The 17,317-nt window shown below is 50.5% G+C and overlaps 1 protein-coding gene across 1 annotated transcript in view; it reads left to right on the top strand.

Annotated features, from left to right (window-relative positions):
- Nucleotides 1-16,999, top strand: part of NGF (nerve growth factor) — a 49,179-nt gene extending 32,180 nt beyond the window's left edge. The window contains exon 2 of the mRNA XM_016124409.2: nt 16,081-16,999. Within this exon, the coding sequence (XP_015979895.2) occupies nt 16,093-16,833 (741 nt within the window). The 5' untranslated portion in view covers nt 16,081-16,092 and the 3' untranslated portion in view covers nt 16,834-16,999. The remainder of the gene's footprint in view (nt 1-16,080) is intronic.
- Nucleotides 17,000-17,317: the final 318 nt, after the last annotated feature.

Genomic DNA, 17,317 nt, shown 5'->3' on the forward strand with positions numbered 1-17,317 from the left:
TGGGAATAGGGAAAGCAGGTCTGAAGAAAGAAAGAAAAACTAGGAATAGTAGGAAGGAAAACTGGGGCTGCAAGTCCAGGACATAGGTAGGTGGACGCGATGCAGGCAAGAGAAGAGCCCTTCGTACAGAGACAAAGTGGTTCAGGCGGAGCTCAAAAGGACCAAGGTGATGCGTAATCACGCAGGATGGGTAAGCGCCCTGGGCGAGGCAGAAGGGGGAGTTGGAGACAGGCCTGGTGGCTGTGGCCCAGAGGGGGCTGGGGCAATCAGTCAAGCGCCCTCTTTCCCGGGGACAAAAGGTGACACTCTAGAGCAGGCATGGCAGAATGAGTCCCTGCAAGGCTTTGGAGGTGCAGCTCTCGTCACAGACAGAGGCCTGTGCCGGCGCCTCGGCTGCTTCACAAAGAAAGGAGTGAAATGCTAACAAATGGTTTCCATTATCACCACGCAGCCTCCACCCTCATCCCGTGTGTGCGCGCTCTGCTTTTCTCTCTCTCTTTTTTCTTCATCTTTCCATGGGTTGTAGCTAAACAATGGGGTGATCGCCATCGCAGTGGATTGCACGACATTACCAGCAGCTGGGTTAGAGCATAACTTTCTCCAAAGAAAAATAAGCAAGCTGGAAACAAGGAGGAGCCGGTTTTGCACACCTGTGTGTGTGTGTGCGTGTGTGTGTGTGTGTATGTGTGTTAGCGCTTGTAATGAAGGCGGGATGAGGGTCCACGGAGCGCGGAGATTCGTAGTTCCTCAGCAGTGCACCTGTCAGCCCGCCGACAGGGCACTCTCTTTCTGAAAGAAAATGACGCATTGCCAAAGTGACCCAGTTATCCAAGAATATAAATTGGGACCACTTGTTATTTCTCAATATCATGTGAACTATCACCAGTTTGCTTTGAATAAACTGGTGCAGCTGTGTGAAGAGTTTTCAATTCTGTTCAGTAAACATTCATTAAGTGCCTACTCTGGAACAGCCCCACGGATAGAAAAACACCTAAACCTCGAGAAGTTAGCCATCCAGCAGACGCCTAAATTTGTCCCAAACCCCTGGATAACTGAACACAAGTTTAACCATGAGGATACCTTCTCCTTGTAAGGCTTAATCACCCTAGGCCAAGATGTTATTAACTTGACAGGGCCCAGCAAGTTTTTGTGATGCCCTAAGAGCACCCAGCTCCCCTAACCAGAGTCTCAGCAGAAGCAGCCTCCCAGCTCTGCCTGCGACATGGCTGAAGAAAACGGCCCGTTTCAAAAACAAATGTTCCAGTCCCTTACTCGGCATCTTGGCTGGCAAACGATGGCAGATAATTGCCCCACAGCGCAGACCGAGCGTCCCCCACTCACTCAGCGCGGGCCACTGAGCCCGTGCACCGCCAGCCGTGCCGACCGCGACTGGGATGTGAAGCAGGATTTCTTCCTGCCAGAGACAACCTGACGGGGAACATGGGATGGCCACGAGGCATCGCTTTCCATTCCGCACCCAGTCTGCCAGTAACTCGCTGCCCGATTATAGCCGCATGTCTTTAATGATATTAATAAGCATAGCTAATATTTACATAGCACCAAACAGGTGCCAAGCCCTCGGCTAATGCTTACTCTATTTAATCCTCTCAATACAACAATGTGGAAGATGTGGTTATTCCGATTTTCGAGTGGAGACACTGGGGCACAGAGAGCTTAAGTCACTTGCTAAAAGTCACCCAGCTGATAACTGGTGAGGCTGAGACGCAATCAGGGCCTTGGTTCTCCCCCGTAGCACGGGAAGCGACTGGGCTCAGTTATCCTTTCTTTACAGCACCAAAGTCTATAATTATGAGATTCTAAAGTTAATTCGTTTCTATTTCTCTGTATCTTGAAACATCAACATTTACCTCTTTAGAAGCAACAGGATGAGTGATTTCTCTCTCTTCCTGTGTGTGTAGTGGGGGTACGGGGAGTGCAAAGGTGGCGATCAAGTGGGGACAACCGTCTGCCCTCACCTTTGAATGTCTAATAACGCACAGTGTTCTGCGTGCCTGGGGACAGGTGTATTCCGTGGGCCTCTTGTTAGCACTTGGGTGAATTTCCCCAATACAGAGTTTTTCTTTTGTTCATATCATGGTCAAGTAAAATGTAAATGGAGAAACAGAAGAAGGTTGGGAATGTTCTGAAATGTAACTGTATGTGACTCGAGTGACTTTAGAAGGGACACAGGTTTCCATCCCACCTGACTGTCCCTCCTGAGATAACGAAAGAACTAGACGAAACTCCTAGAAACAAGCTGAAAAAGCCCCGTGGATGAGCCCTCCACGCCACCCAGCCGCCTTGCTGACATCCCGACCTCCCCCATCAGGCATGTGTGTTACCGCGTGGTCCAGGCTCACTGGGACTGGGGTAGTTAACGCCGTACACAGGGAGTCGCCACAACAGCACAAAGCCCCCTGACAAATTCACACAGAGGTAAATTCTTCAGTTCCACCTCTTATCTTAGCCTCGGGTTACCTGGGATTTGCCCGAGCTGCATGCCTGAGCAAAGCCAGGCTGAGTTATCTCTTTCATGCTGTGAAGTCAGCTTTTGTGGGTGTGAAGTTAGGAGACGAGCCAGGAAATGTCAGCACAGAACAACGAGGGAGCTGGAGATACGGCGGCAGCTATCGCTCCAGAGAGGTGTGAAGTGAGAAGGCATCTGATGTGTCCTTGGGACTCGGTTTCCCCCTGGGGAGGGTCGGCACTGGCTACTCGTGAGCCATGCTTTCTTGGATGCAGGCTGGTTGAGGTGCAGGAGTTTTTTGCAGTGAAACTGAAGTCCAGTTGCTCGAATAGAAATGGCCTCATCTCATGGACACAAGAAAGGGTGGCATTTTACCGAGATCCTTGCCTCTGGGTCCCCTAGCTTGTCCCTTATCCCTCTTTCATTGAAGGATGGACTGCCTGCCATTTTAAAAGCTCCCGGACCCTGTGTGTCTGTTAAGCCGGGATTTTCCTGGTCTGTCTCAGGGCTGCGGATCTTTAGCTTGTCTGAATTTCTGAAGTTACATCTGCATTGCATTACAGACTTACATCTCGTAACATTGTTTGACCTATTGCTTAGAAAACATACCACACACTGAGAGGAAAAGGTTAGCTGAAGAAGAGCTGAGGACACTTAATCCCATAAAACAAAGAGAATAAAGGGCTTGGATCTGAGTTCACATCCACTGGCAGAGTTTTGTTTTCATTCACATACAGATCCCATCCCAGGTGGTCACCTGGGGTCTGCAGCAGGCCGGAGACCGCACTAGGTGCTGCTGTTATTGGCTAGAGACGTTGGCTCCAGCCAACGTGAGAGTCCCCCTTTTTTCCCTATACTTCTGCCTGCTCTCAGTCCCAAATATGGGAACGACAGGCAGATGCCAAAAACAGAGCTGAAATGGATCTTTTTCTTGTGGTTTAAGGATCAGCCAGTTGGAACCAAGGAGATGTTTTCTTAGGGTCGCAGAAAAGTTTGAAAAACTATTGGATTGTTTTTGGCACCCAGTGTAGATTGTAGATACAGCATGAGCATTTACTAAGCGGATGGGCTATACGACAAGGACTGTTATTTCACAGTATATTCCTGTAAACATCTACCACCCTCGGCTCTCTGAAGGAAGGCTGCTGTGTGTCATAATTACCTACGCTATGAAAAAAACCTCTCCGTGGTGTTGACATTGCACAACTCATGAATCCAGTCACGTAAATACGCACAGACTGTGGCCCACCACCTATACCGTGAGGTCATGCGGGGTCACAGCAAATGCTCTTTGATTCTGAAGCTCAAGGTCAACCAGCCACAATGGTTTCTCCCTCAAGATGCCTGACTCCCTGGGGAAATGCTAGGAAAGGTTTAGCACTTGACCTCCAGGGTCTCCGAAGGAGCCATCGCATCCTTCCTCTCTTAGGGGAATGTGGCAAGGCCCTTAAGGACTGTCAGCATCGCAGCTCTGAGTCAAAGAGCAGAGCGGTTTTCCTGAACCTTAACGTCTTCCTGAGTCCTTGATGCCAGACACACTATTTTCCTATTGGATGTGCCAAAACCACTAAATAGTTAAAACGCATCAAATCATCTTGAAATGGCCAAAATTGAATTCCCGCCCCCCCCCCCCAAAAAAAAGAGCTCCTAGTCAGCAACCCTCACAGTCATAATCCATAATAGAAAACTTCTGATTAGGCTAAAAAGTAGGAAAACAGACTTGCGACACAAAAGACTCCAAATTTTCTCTTGGTGTGTGTGTGTCGGCTCAGAGCAAGAACGAACGGAGAGAAGAGAGAATTCAGGGGAACGGCTGCGGCAGGGAGAATCACAGCGACCGCCCCGCAAATGCTGTCATGCCCTCGACAACACGTGTTTAACGCTCAGCATCATTAGTGAGGTTCCCTAACTCTCAGAACTCTGGCAGGTGGCGGCTCGGAGAAGCGAGGCCGGGTTCACACCAGCTGCTCTCGCATCTTTGCTGGGGCGTAAACTGCTCTTGGGGAACAGCCAGCACTTCCCAGTACACGCCAGGAGTCGTCCGAGAGATCGTTTTGGTCAAATATTCGGTACGAAGAATGTCGGCCAGTAATCCTTGGGCTTTACCAATAAGCTAACCATAGTTCCAACACCAAAAAACATTTTAAGTGGCATGCAAAGAGTAAAAAGAAAACCTTCTAATTCACAAATGCCAATTATATCTAGACAATTGGGGGGGGGGTGAAGAGGCAGGGGAGATAGGGTGCATAAGCTATATTCTCACGCCTTCTTATTGTCTATAATGTGACCACACCTGTACTTTACATTTTCTGAGATATCTTGATTTCTTGATAATTTTTCTCAGTTTCTAGCTCATTAAAGCCAATGTCAAGTTGTTGTCTTAATCCTGTACAGCAGTGGTTCTCAGCCCTGGCTTTTCCTTGGAATCACTTTGGGAGCTTGGCAAGGTACTGAGACCCAGGCAGCACTCAGGATCAGTTAAATCAGAATCTCTAGAGGTGGGACAGGTGTTAGGAGCTTTTAAACCTCCAAGTGACTCTAGTGTGTGTCCACAGTTGAAAACCACTGCTGTAGAGGATTTGGGGGAGTGGGGGTGGGGGGCAGTAGTAGAAAGGGGGAGCCAGGAGGTAGATGGAATCTTCCACGAAGTTCCAGCATGGAGGGCTTTGGAGGATGCTGATTGAAGTTAGCAGGCTGAGTAGCTACAGCTGATCCCTTCACTCATGATAAACCATCAGCAGAGGCTCGGTTTCCTTAAACTATATATTATTTGAATTTGAACAATTTGCCATTAATCTAAGCTTTGCTGAAATTAACCAAAATATCATTTGAGATCTTAAGAAAGTGAAAGGGATGCTGAGGCAAGCATCAACTGAGAGGGCCATACGAACAGCTCTATCCTCAGGGTGTCTCCAGCAGAACCTTTAGCATGAGCCGGCCAAGGCTGGTCAAGCAGGGGTTCTGGGACTGTGGGTTCTGGGAGTGTGGTCCAGGCAGAATGTTGACTGCAGTATGGAAAGTTATGGTCTGGCAGGCCGTCCACAGCAGGAGACTGACCCTGGGTCTGCACTCTCTCTCAGTCCTGCATCCCTCACCCCACGGGCAGATGGCAGTTGGAGGAGGGCCAGAGTAAGACCCTCGAAAGCAGTGGTTCTCGAGTGTAGGTGTGCATCACCATCACCTGCAGGGGTTACTGAAACACATAGCGGCATTGCCAGGTTTATGATGAAGCCTAAGAGTTTGCCTTGCTAACAAGTTCCGAGATATTGCTGATCGTACTATGGATCACGCCTTGAGAATTACCGCTTTAAAGTATGCGAGCCAGGATAGGACAGGGTTGTCCAGGTTTAGAAGAGGCACACCAGACATTTCAGACTTCAACAGTATTCCAAGAAGGTACAGAACATGATCCTGAGATGAGCTGTGATTTATTTTTATTAATGAAAGTATGAGAGCCATCTGATTAAGTGATGACCCCATGGAACATACATAGAGGGCAATAAAAACGGATATGCAAAAATGCATTTCGGTTGTCTTCTCCTGATATTTTTGCATTAGAAATTGGTAATGTTTAAATCAGATTTAATTGTAGGGCCCCAACATTTAGTAGCATGAGGCTAAAAACAATGACAGCAATATCATGAAAACCATGATATTGATTCAGTATTCCATGAGTTGCTTTTCTAGGTGCAAACTACCTGTAGCTACGCCGAACAAGAGAACACCAAAGGCATGGGAGATGCGTGGCAGGGCCTCAGATGTGACAATCAGGCACTGAGACGTGGCTGGCAGGGAACCCTGGCAAACACCGAGGAGGCTTGGCCCAGAGGTTGCAGACGTGGGGCAGAGGACATTTCGTGCCTGGTCTAGAGCTGATTCCCAAGAAGGCAGGTTGGCCTGTAGGTCACAGATCTTTTTTGTTTAGATCCCATTACTCTCTCCGTCTAATCACCCAGATTGGAGGCCATCCTGGCCTATAGTGGGATACCTAGACTATTTCCAGAGAGAATCACTCTTCCTTCCTTCCTCAGTTGTTCTATAAACTAGAAGTGAAGGCTTTTTGTGTCACATAGCACATTACAGTCAGCAGGCAAGCGACAGCGGTTAGCTCAAGCTCATAGTCACCTACTGTGGATAGGGTCCATCACATACTCCTCTCTCCACCCCCTAAGCTCCCTACTAAGTCATGTCAGACCTTTGCCAGTTCTTGAACTCCAGGGCTCTGTGATGCCTTTCCTTTCTTTCTTCCCTGATCAACTCCTATTCATCCTTAAGAACCCTGCTCAGATGTTACATCCCCTACGGCTAGTCTGGCCAGATAAAACGAATTCTTCCTTCCACGAAGTTTCTATATTATGTCCGATACACATCACGCTTATCACATTGTGCCTTAAGTGCTTATTCCTGTGCTTGCCTTTCCTCACCCCTACATCATTTGCTCTTGGAAGTTGTGTTATGTCTTCTTCTTCATGCCCCTAGCACCTAGCACAGTGGCTGGCACAGCACCTGCAAGTTTAGTGTTTAATTAATGAAATACATGAATTCCAGTGCTCAGATGGGAGAAAAGATTCCCTAAGTACCCAGTAGGGATGTGGGCTGGAAAACAGTGACGCTCATAGAATCACAGACAATCAGAGCTCGAGGGGACCTTTGCTATTCACTGGTTCCAGTTCCTTGTCCTGTGAAGGAGGCTCAGAGATGCTTAAAGATACTGAGTGACTCACCCAAGAATTAGAGCAAACCGGACCGGAATTCATCACTGTGGGTTCCAGTCTCACAAGCAGTCAGGTTGGGCCCAACAGCTAGATGAAGAGTCTGTGGACTAGATCAGGCCCTCTTCCCCACGAGTGTTGGTACCAGACCCCACGACGCCCACCTCTTACCCCGAGGGACAAACCATCCTCGCTCTCCTGTGCTAAATCCAACCCTGAGCAAACATGAAGATGTTCTTTGCCACGGAATCTAACCTTTTTTTTTAGGGTGTTTGAGTTAAGTGTTCATCTCTAGGCCTGAACCCCAACTGAGTATTGGAAGGGTTTCTGGTACTTTAGATGCAAAAAGGGTGTTTGACCAATGGATAAGGAAGAGAAATGGAAACACCTCAGTTCTTCATTTCATGACTCATGGAAGCAGACCCACTCCGCGGGTCCTTTCTCCCTTCCTGTCCTCCGGCTCCTCCTTCCTGTCCGTGGCTTAAGGCCATGGGAGCTTCACTGACATTTGTTTCTATGGCATGAGATGAGAGGGGGTTGATGAAAGAAAGCTGGTGGGGGTCCACACTGGAAAAAGACTGGATGGCGAAAGGGGTTTTGAGAGTTGCAAATGGAATATAGACAGGAAGGATAATGATGCCATTCCAGAACTTTTTTTAGGGGGAGGGAGTGGTAGTACCCCACCCTATAACAAGTTCTATAGTAGACATAACGGTTCATTCATTCATTCATTCATTCATTCATTCATTCATAAAAATCGTCACATCACGCTCCTGCTTAAAATCCTCTACTCCCTTCCCATTGCCTTTAGGATAAAACCGTAGCTCCCAGCTATGTCCCTGCAGACCTGGCTCCTACCTCCAGCTCATCTCCTAGGACTCTTCCCTACAAGCTCAGCAGTTCTCATTCTGCCTCAAGGCCTTTGCGCTTGCTACTCCTGGACTGATCTCTCCCTCCTTGCTTCTCATCCTTCAGATCGAAGCTTGAAGACCACATCTTCAGAGAATTCTTCTTCACTGAGCATCCCTCACTACACCCTGCAGTCTCTCTCCACGGCCATACGCCACTTATTTCCTTCATGGCATGTGACGAGTCTGAAGAGCTCTCTTTTTTCTTTACACAAGACTATAAGCTCTGTGAGAACAGAGACTTTGTCTGTCTTATTCACTGTGGTGTCCCCAACACCTAAAACAGTGCTTGGCACATAGTAGGTGCTCAGGAAAAATTGTTGAATAAATGAATGAAACACCTACAGAAACCTTCCACTGTTTCTAGGGACTACGACCTAAAATTGAGTAGAATTTTTTCCTTGGTATGATCTCCGTAGCTTCTGATTCCTGAAATTTGATTTTTGGCGTGGTTCTCAAGATTCCTGTTCTAGTTCCGTAAAAACTTTCTGTTATCGGTCAGGTGATCAGCTTGTCCTATTTGCCAGGATTTTCATTAAAGCACCAACTTGTTCTCAATTGCCAGGACTACTTCTTCTCTATATTTTTTCTTGGTTAGGCTGGTCCAGAGTCGGGTCTCTTTCATCTGTACGTGTATAATGTACAGAATGATTTCCATTTCGATGTGGGGTTAGGAGTCCGCTGGAGCAGGACTCTGGTGTGGGACTGGAGGTGCCGACATTGAGCGTCAGATCAGCTGTAGACTCTGGCCAGGCAGACACCAAGAGCTTTGGCACAAGAGTGAAAGGCAGATGCCACCACAGGCCCGGGCAAGGTCAGGTCCCTGGCAGCCGCGGTGGATGGGCCCTCGCTCCTTCCTGGGCCCCGATGCTGGTGAAATCCGAGAACTCAGGAAGATGGGGTTTGTCCTGTTGGCACGGCCCTCCCCTCCTGCCTGCCGGAGAATGTGGGGAAGTGCCCATGTAATGCCAGCTGTCTCCTCTCACAGAGTCCTGGCCCGTGGTCGTGCAGTCCAGGTGGCTGGATGGCATGCTGGACCCAAGCTCAGCTCAGCGTCCAGACCCAATAACGGCTTTTCCAAGGAAGCAGCTTTCCGTCCTGGCCACACCGAGTTGAGCGCCTGAGGGGCATCTGCCTCCCCAAGGCTCCTGGCTCCGGAGCTGCCAGGATAGGGAATGGGCCCCAGGCTGAGGAAGGGGCATCAGACCCAGCTGCTGATCAGTGGGGACCTGGGCGGGCTCCTACTGAGCCAGCACAGGTGACTCTCCTAGCTCGTCTGGGAGAGGAAGTCCCTGGTGTTCTCAGGCTGGCCCCATGGCTTCCAGGAGCACGCTAGGACCCTGAGGCCCCCGCCTCTAAAGTGACAGAGTAGAGGGCCTCGAACAGACCGACAGGGTCACTCAGACCCTCCACCCAGCTCCTGGTCTGTCTGATCAGGCAGCCTTGTGAGATGGAAGGTCCCTGGCCATGGAACGGAGCACGGGGAGAGCTCCAGATCTGGAGACAGAGGCCCAGCTCCGAGTTCCGTTTCTACCAGGTGTGTGCCCATGGTCGAGTTATCTACTCTCACTGCATCTAACTGCATCTCTGTGTCATCCTCTATAAAATGGGGACAATAAAGCCTAGCTCCCTCCCAGGCATGTAGTAATGGTTAATAAGACAATTATGCCCAATAGATGTTAATTAGGATCTCGCCTCATTCATTCTAAGGTAGGTCTCTAAGAAGGAGGACCTGTAGATTCTGTTCCCATTCTGCCCTGGAGCAGACCTGCAAATCCTCAGGCACCTGCTAGTGCTTCCTGGCTGCATATTTTCACCATGGGGATTTTAAGAGCTTTTGGTTCAAGTCTACACGAGGCCCAGAAACCTGATAAACTAGATTTAACAATGACTAAATATTCAAATGTTCCTTGGTATCTGGATATGTGGCCTAAGGATGGTAAGACTCATAGTCTGTTGAACAGAATTTTCACTTTGATGTTGGGGGTTGAGTAAACACAGCCCAGGACCATCAATTACAATGTGGGGGGAGGGGACAGGAGCTGTACCCTCGAAAGTGCTGACCAACATCAAGTGCTCCCACGTGGAGCCTGGCACCCACAACCTGCATCACCCTAGGTCACTTAGCCTCTCAAATCCTATTTCTTTCCTCTGTAAAGTTCAAGCTTGGGCTAGATGAGCAATTCCTGAAATGTGGTCCCCAGACCAGCAGTATCGGTATCTCCTGGGAGCTCGTGAGAAATGCAGATTCTCAGGCTCCGCCCCAGACCTACTGAGTCAGAAACTGTGGGGGTGGGGCCAGCAGCCCGTGGTTTAAGCAGCTCTCCAGGTGATCCCGAGGCACTGTACCTCTGGGCATGGGCATGAGAAGCTCTGCCGTCCCTCCTGGTCCATGACGCTCCCTGGGACATGAGCAGAGGCGCCGGATTCCACGCCGTCGGCGCCTGTCGGCGCCTGTCCGTGCTGCAGCCTCCGGGCTGGACCTCCCTGGGGAGCTGAGGAGCCACAGAGTCCGTCTCACACTCCACGCAGCCCCCACAGCTGAGAGTGTCAGCCTTTACCGCTGAAGACAGCAGGCAGTTTCATGGAGAGCAGAGAGCAAGTGTGGAACAAGAGATGACCCCTGGCCCACTCTCATAACGTGGCGAGAGGTGCAGGACGAGGAGGAGGCTGGACTTCCTCAGCCGCAAGAATGTCCTCTCTCCCTCGCACTTAGTGACCCGGGTTCACTGATCCAATCTCCAGCCTGAGAATCCCTGAGAGCTCCTGGCGCCTCTCCCACGGAGGCAGGGGAGGTCTTGTTCCCCTCACGGCACACCTCCGAAGGCAATCTGCCAAGCCTCCCAGGGCCACGAGCCCTCCTGGACACACTCTGGGCCCGTTGCTTAGCTCTGTCCAGCACCTTCGTCGCCTCTTCTGGTGAGACCACAATCTCTGTGAAAGATCATTCGCCTGGTGCAAGAAGTTTCTCTTATTATTGGAGTGTTTGGAAATACGAATGGGAATTCACACAATGGACCACTGGCCCAGGAGAGGGCAAGAGACTCAGGCATCCCAGTAATAGCTGGATACAAGGCACCTGGCGGGTCCCAGCACTTAGTCATTTCGCTTCCACTGTGGTAGGAGCAGCAGTTACAGAACATTCACACGCGACACAGGACACATTCCTTCCTGTGAGCCCCTAGCTGCAGCTTCCTCGGGTCATCATTCAGCTCACAGGGCTTTGCGTAATGAAGCGCCCCCCACCCCCACCCCAGCACCGTGAGGATGGCAGCTCTTCAGGAGAGAGGCTTCGAAGGTGGTTTTTAAAAATAATTCCACAGGAGTCCCCCCCGGCCGGCTTCACTTCAACTAGGAAGAATGTTCTTTTGGAAACTACATGTTGTGCATTGTCAGTAAAACAGAAAACACCCTTGTTTTGTTTTGTTTTTCTTTTTTTATGTACTGATGATTTCTGAAAAGACTTTTTTAATTTAAAAAGATAATAGGGACACTCTATGATAAGTCAAATTTTTTTTTAAAAAAATGCCTTTTAATCTGAAATCCAGATAAGAGATATAGTTGCAACATTTTCAAATCTGAATGAAGCAATCTGTCCAGTCAGTGTACAGATCCGCACTGTGATTACAGCCGCCAGGGTCCACGCGGTCCCTCCTGACAGTGACCTGAGAAGCAGCATCAGACTTGAGGAAGGGAGGGAAGGCGGGTCAGTAGAACCAGCAGAGCGCTAGGCATAGATCCTGAGGCAGGACTGCGCTTTGCATAGATATCGAGGCCGGACCCTCCACCAGCAAAATATCACGACTCACCGAAGGCTCGGATGGATGACAGTTAGCATTTTTTAGCAATAAAATATTTTTAAGTTAAAGTATGTATATTTTTTAAACATAATGCTATTGCGCGCTTAATAGACTACGGCATAGCGTACACACAACTTACATGCACTGGAAAACCAAAACTAATGTGTGATTTGCTTTACTGAAGTACTTCGCTTTATCGTGGTAGTGTGGAACCAAACCAGCAGTATCTCCAAGATACGCCTGCAATTTCTTAGACTCAAAGGAGGTCGGAGTTGGAAGATGCCCTTAAACATTACCACTCAGATGAAGGAATTACGGAGCACAGAGGGGGAGGAGCTACCTGTGAATGCTGGGTCACCTGGACATGGCAAAGATGAACAGGATGCTTTTCCGTCTTTAGGGAGTTTGCCCTCCAGAAGGGAGGACATGAGGGAAACACTGCTGTAATAAGAGAGCTTTCAGGAAATCCTTTCAGAGGTGGGGAAGGGAGAGGGTTTGTCTCTTTGGAAACAGGAAAAGCTCCCCAGAGGAGGTGGCATTTAAGATGTGTGTCAAAAGACAACGGAAAGGACAGCAGAGGTGGAGAGCAGGAAAGCCACAAGAAGGTCCGGGTAAGAGCAGCCTGGTATGGAAGAGCCTGAACCAGGGCTAGTGGCGGGGAAGCATGGAGCAGGCGCTGCCCGTGGGGAGTTCCGTCTGCCTGGAATGCAAAATATGTGAGGGGAGCGGGAAGGCAGGCCTGGCCGGCAGGCAGGATGCTCCTACTGGCTCACAAGACAGCCTCTCACCGCGGGCCCTCTCAGCAGGGTTGTGATCAGCACTTTGAGAAGTGGAATGGGGCGGCCCGCATAGTAGACCCTGGAAGTGGAGAGATGAGGGTCCAGGACATCAGTTGGGAGACGGTTCCATGACCTGAACCGGCCCCACAGGGGTGAGAATGGAAATCCCAGTCTCGAGAGACGCTATTGAACCGGAACCTAAAGGGCCGGATGGAGGGAGGGCACGGAGGAAAGACCAGAGTCCGGTGGTGGGCTGCGGCCTGGAGCCGGTGAACGAGGGGCTGGTGGTCCCAGCGTCAGACACGGGACAGTGCGAGGAACATGTCTAGGAGGATGCGGAGGGATGTTCGTAGGAGAACGGCAGCTGTGGAAGTGCTTCCAGCGAGCGGCCCTAAATGGCGCTGCTGCTGTTGAGTAAAGAGAAGGGAGAGGGTAATGGTGCTGATGAAGATCATAGGTAAGAAGACTTCCGTTTCGGACGGCTGGCTAGTAAACTGTCCGTATCTGTGGAGAGTTCCCCATCAGGAAGCTGGAGGTTCATAACCGGCTTTCAAAGGAGCAGTTGGGCTAGAGACCCTGGTACGAGCCTCGAGTGCACTGAAATTTCAGGTCGGAAATTCAAAGGTGATGTGAGCACCAAAGCGGAGACTGTGGAATGAGGTGGAAACCTCTGGAAATGGGAAACAGGGAGCGGTATGTCCTTTATTACCACTAAACCCTTAAATTTTAGTCTTTTTTTTCCAATTTCTCTGAATTCTAAGTGTTACGAATTTGGAGATAAAGAGATGAATATCAGTTTCATTTCTTCCCCCTTCATCTACCCGATAAGGGACATCGTATACGGAGAAGCAGAAAGAATGAAAACAGGAACAGAAGCGAAAGTAAAGGGCTTCAATTCACTGCCCCCTGGATCATGAGCTCTCTAACAGTTGGATGGACGTTTATCTGCACAGCCATTAGCCAACAGGACCAGTGGTGGCCAAAGCCCAGATTGCCACCGGGTCCTCTGCATGATGGGCTGGAGAGCTGGAGCAAACACGAGCATTTTAAAAGAAACCAAAGAGAAAAGGAGGTGGCGGTTTTATTCTTGGTACAAAGGGCTGTCTTTTTCCAGCTGTCTAAAAGCACAGTGCTCAGAAGAACGCATCACTTTAAAACAGTAGGAATGCAGCGTTTGGCCATGTGCACAAAATCCTAAAGAAGCCATGCACCATGGTGGCGATAAGGCAGATGGGGAGCATCCTTGGCCACTCCTGTTCACCCTTTCTTCCATCTCCTCGTAGTTGTTGAGGGTCTGCTACTATATGCCAGGCACTGCACATGGCGCTGGAAATATTTGAATGCAATGGCACAGTTTCAAGGTGCTCTCAGGAAGACAGGCATGTAAGCGATTCTCCGCAGCACTAGGAGGGGGGATGGGGTGGTGCACCGAAGACCAGGGAGGCAGGAGCATGCCCGGCGTTAGAGTGACTATCTGCTCTGGCAGAGCTCTGGCCTCCGGGACCTCACAGCCAGTAGGGAGGCAGGCTCAAATCATCACACTTTGGAAGAAGCTAGAGGTAAGACAAGGTGCTTTGAAAAGATGTGGGTGGAGGGTGCCCGAGGAGTGAATAAGCAGCAATCTAACTGAAGAAGACAAAGCCTTTGAGGACAGAGTGACTCAGAATTAACTCAGGTTTTGTCAGCACTTGTTTAATCCTATCAACAACCCTGTGATGTGATGTTTATTGCCCCCCTTTTCATCAATGAGGAAACCGAGGCTCAGAAAAACTAAGTGACTTCCCTTTGCTAACGAGTAGCTGATCTAGGAATCCAAACAAGGTTTCTAACCCCAGATTCACTAAAGAGCGCTTTCCATTACACTGATTTAGTAGGAGAGAACACACACACACCACACACATATATACACACACACACACACACACACTTCTGAAGCTGAGAATGGAAAGACATCACTTTTGATTGGGGCGAGCTGAGAAGACCTCAAAAAGAAGGTGGTATCTGTGCCAGGCTGGACAAGTGGGCAAGGAGCAGATTGACCTGTGGGCGTGGGGAGGAGCGATGTGGGAAGCGAGGGAATTCAAGTTTGAACACTCTCTGTAAGGCATACCTCTAAACCTACCAAGAAGATCTGGAGAAGCTTCGCGAAGGCGGCGACACTTGACATATATCCAGAGTGTGACTAGGAGCTCACCAGACGTGAGCTCAAGGACAGAGCAAGTTCCACAGTCACTTGACCCAGGGGGTGGTCACGGGTGGGCAACTGTACGCAATGTAGAGCCCTGTCTGTCACATGTTCAAGAGGGACTTATACCGCCTCTTGGGGACAGAAAGATTTATGCCATTTGGTCTATACTCACATGAGAACAAATAATGAAAAGACGTGTTTGAGAAAGAAAGAGGAAGTGACGAAGGAAGGAAGGAAGGAAGGAAGGAAGGAAGGAAGGAAGGAAGGAAGGAAGGAAGGAAGGAAGGAAAGGGAGGGTGGGAGGGAGAGAGGAAGGAAGGAAGGAAGGAAGGAAGGAAGGAAGGAAGGAAGGAAGGAAGGAAAGGAAGGAAGGGTAGGGCGGGTCAGCAGAGCATCAGGTTTGGGTTCTATTTCTCTTCCAGTGTCCATTAGCGACTTTGAGCCTATTGGTTAATTTTCTGTGAATCACTTTCCTGTTTATGAGAGATGATAAATGCTAACCTAACTCACACACTAATGAGAAATTAGAAGTGAACGCATTTGAAAGGTTTTAAAACATCACACAGAGGGGAAACATTATCAGTGCCGTGCTTATGCGTGAGGGCTACTGGCTGGATAGATGGGCTGACTTAAGACGGTCCCAGAGTCCTACGCTTTTTGGCCAAACATGCTGCTCCGTGGGTTCCTGATAAGCGTTAGAGTCTCAGGATTTCAGAGCTGAGGCAGGGCTGCTGTCTGAAGGGGGTGGGTTCATGCCAAGGCTTCACAACAAGTCCTCCCCACTGCCTTCCAGGGATGTCAGGCCACTGGGCGGGACTGGGTACTGAGGGAGCTGTCCGCCAAACCCCACCTGCCTCCCTGGTGCTCACAGGAGCATCTGTGGGGCCGTATCACAGCGGCCCCGTTGGCAGGCAGAGGGCTGGGAAGATCCTGTGAGTGATGCTCCCAAGTTCACACCAGGCCACGGGGCGGAGTTTCAGGGGCTCTGTCCCCTCATGGAAAAGCCCAGCCCTTGGACAGGGCGACCAAACCTCCTGGTTGTCTGACCAGCCCTGTTTATGCCTGTCGTCCCCGTGTCGCTGCTGCTGGCACCCCCTTCCACGCTCCAAAGTGGAAACTTCCAGGGTCGCCTGCCCATAGTCCGTGCGGCGAAATCTCCTTACGACCCTCGTAGGGGGCCAGTTCTGAGCGCCCCGTGAGTAACCCCCGTTTCTGTTTCGTTTCAGGTGCATAGCGTAATGTCCATGTTGTTCTACACTCTGATTACAGCTCTTCTGATGGGCATCCAGGCAGAACCACAGGCAGAGAGCAATGTCCCAGCAGGACACGCCGGCCCCCAAGCCCACTGGACCATCCTCCAGCATTCCCTGGACATAGCCCTCCGCAGAGCCCACAGAGCCACAGCCGGGCCAATAGCCGCCCGCGTGGCCGGGCAGACCTACAACATCACTGTGGACCCCAAACTCTTTAAAAAGCGGCGACTGCGCTCGCCCCGCGTGCTGTTCAGCACTCAGCCCCCTCCCGTCACCGCGGACACGGACGCAGACGCCGCACAGCGTCTGGACATGGAGGCCGGTGGCCCCGCCCCCTTCAACAGGACTCACAGGAGCAAGCGGTCAGAGACGCACCCCGTCTTCCACAGGGGGGAGTTCTCGGTGTGCGACAGCATCAGCATGTGGGTGGGGGACAAGACCACAGCCACGGACATCAAGGGCAAGGAGGTGATGGTGTTCGGAGAGGTGAACATCAACAACAGTGTGTTCAAACAGTACTTTTTTGAGACCAAGTGCCGGTCCCCCAATCCCGTGGACAGCGGGTGCCGGGGCATAGACGCCAAGCACTGGAACTCCTACTGCACCACGACGCACACCTTCGTCAAGGCGCTGACCATGGACGACAAGAAGGCCGCCTGGCGGTTCATCCGGATCGACACGGCCTGCGTGTGCGTGCTCAGCAGGAAGACCGGGAGAAGAGCATGACCACACTGCTGCCACCCCCCAGCCCCCCTCCACACGCTCCCGGGCCCCTCCCTACCTCAGCCTGTAAATTATTTTAAATTATAATGACTGCATGGTAATTTATAGTTTATATAGTTTTTAAAAATCATTATTTATTAAATTTTTGGAAGCATCACGTGTGCCAGCACTTCAGTCATTTTCCCTGGGGGGCCATCTGCCAGTCTGGAGACACGCAGGGTAGGTTGTCCACGGCACCGCCTGGCTCCCTCTCAGGCGCGCCTGCAACCCCCAGCCCGCCCCAGCCCGCCCCAGCCCACCCCAGCCTGGCCACGACTTCAGGGAAGGCTCACTGGTCTCAGACATTAGCCTACGCTGCTGTGATTAGGAAGGGAAGTCAGCTGGCTTGCAACTTCGTTCTGCATTCCACAGCCAAAACCACCTAATCCTTAGATTACCTACCCCCAGGCTGGATCCACAAGCCTTGATTGCTCCACTGGGGACGTTT

Source organism: Rousettus aegyptiacus, unplaced genomic scaffold, assembly GCF_014176215.1.
Source record: "Rousettus aegyptiacus isolate mRouAeg1 unplaced genomic scaffold, mRouAeg1.p scaffold_m13_p_17, whole genome shotgun sequence".
NCBI lineage: Eukaryota > Metazoa > Chordata > Mammalia > Chiroptera > Pteropodidae > Rousettus > Rousettus aegyptiacus.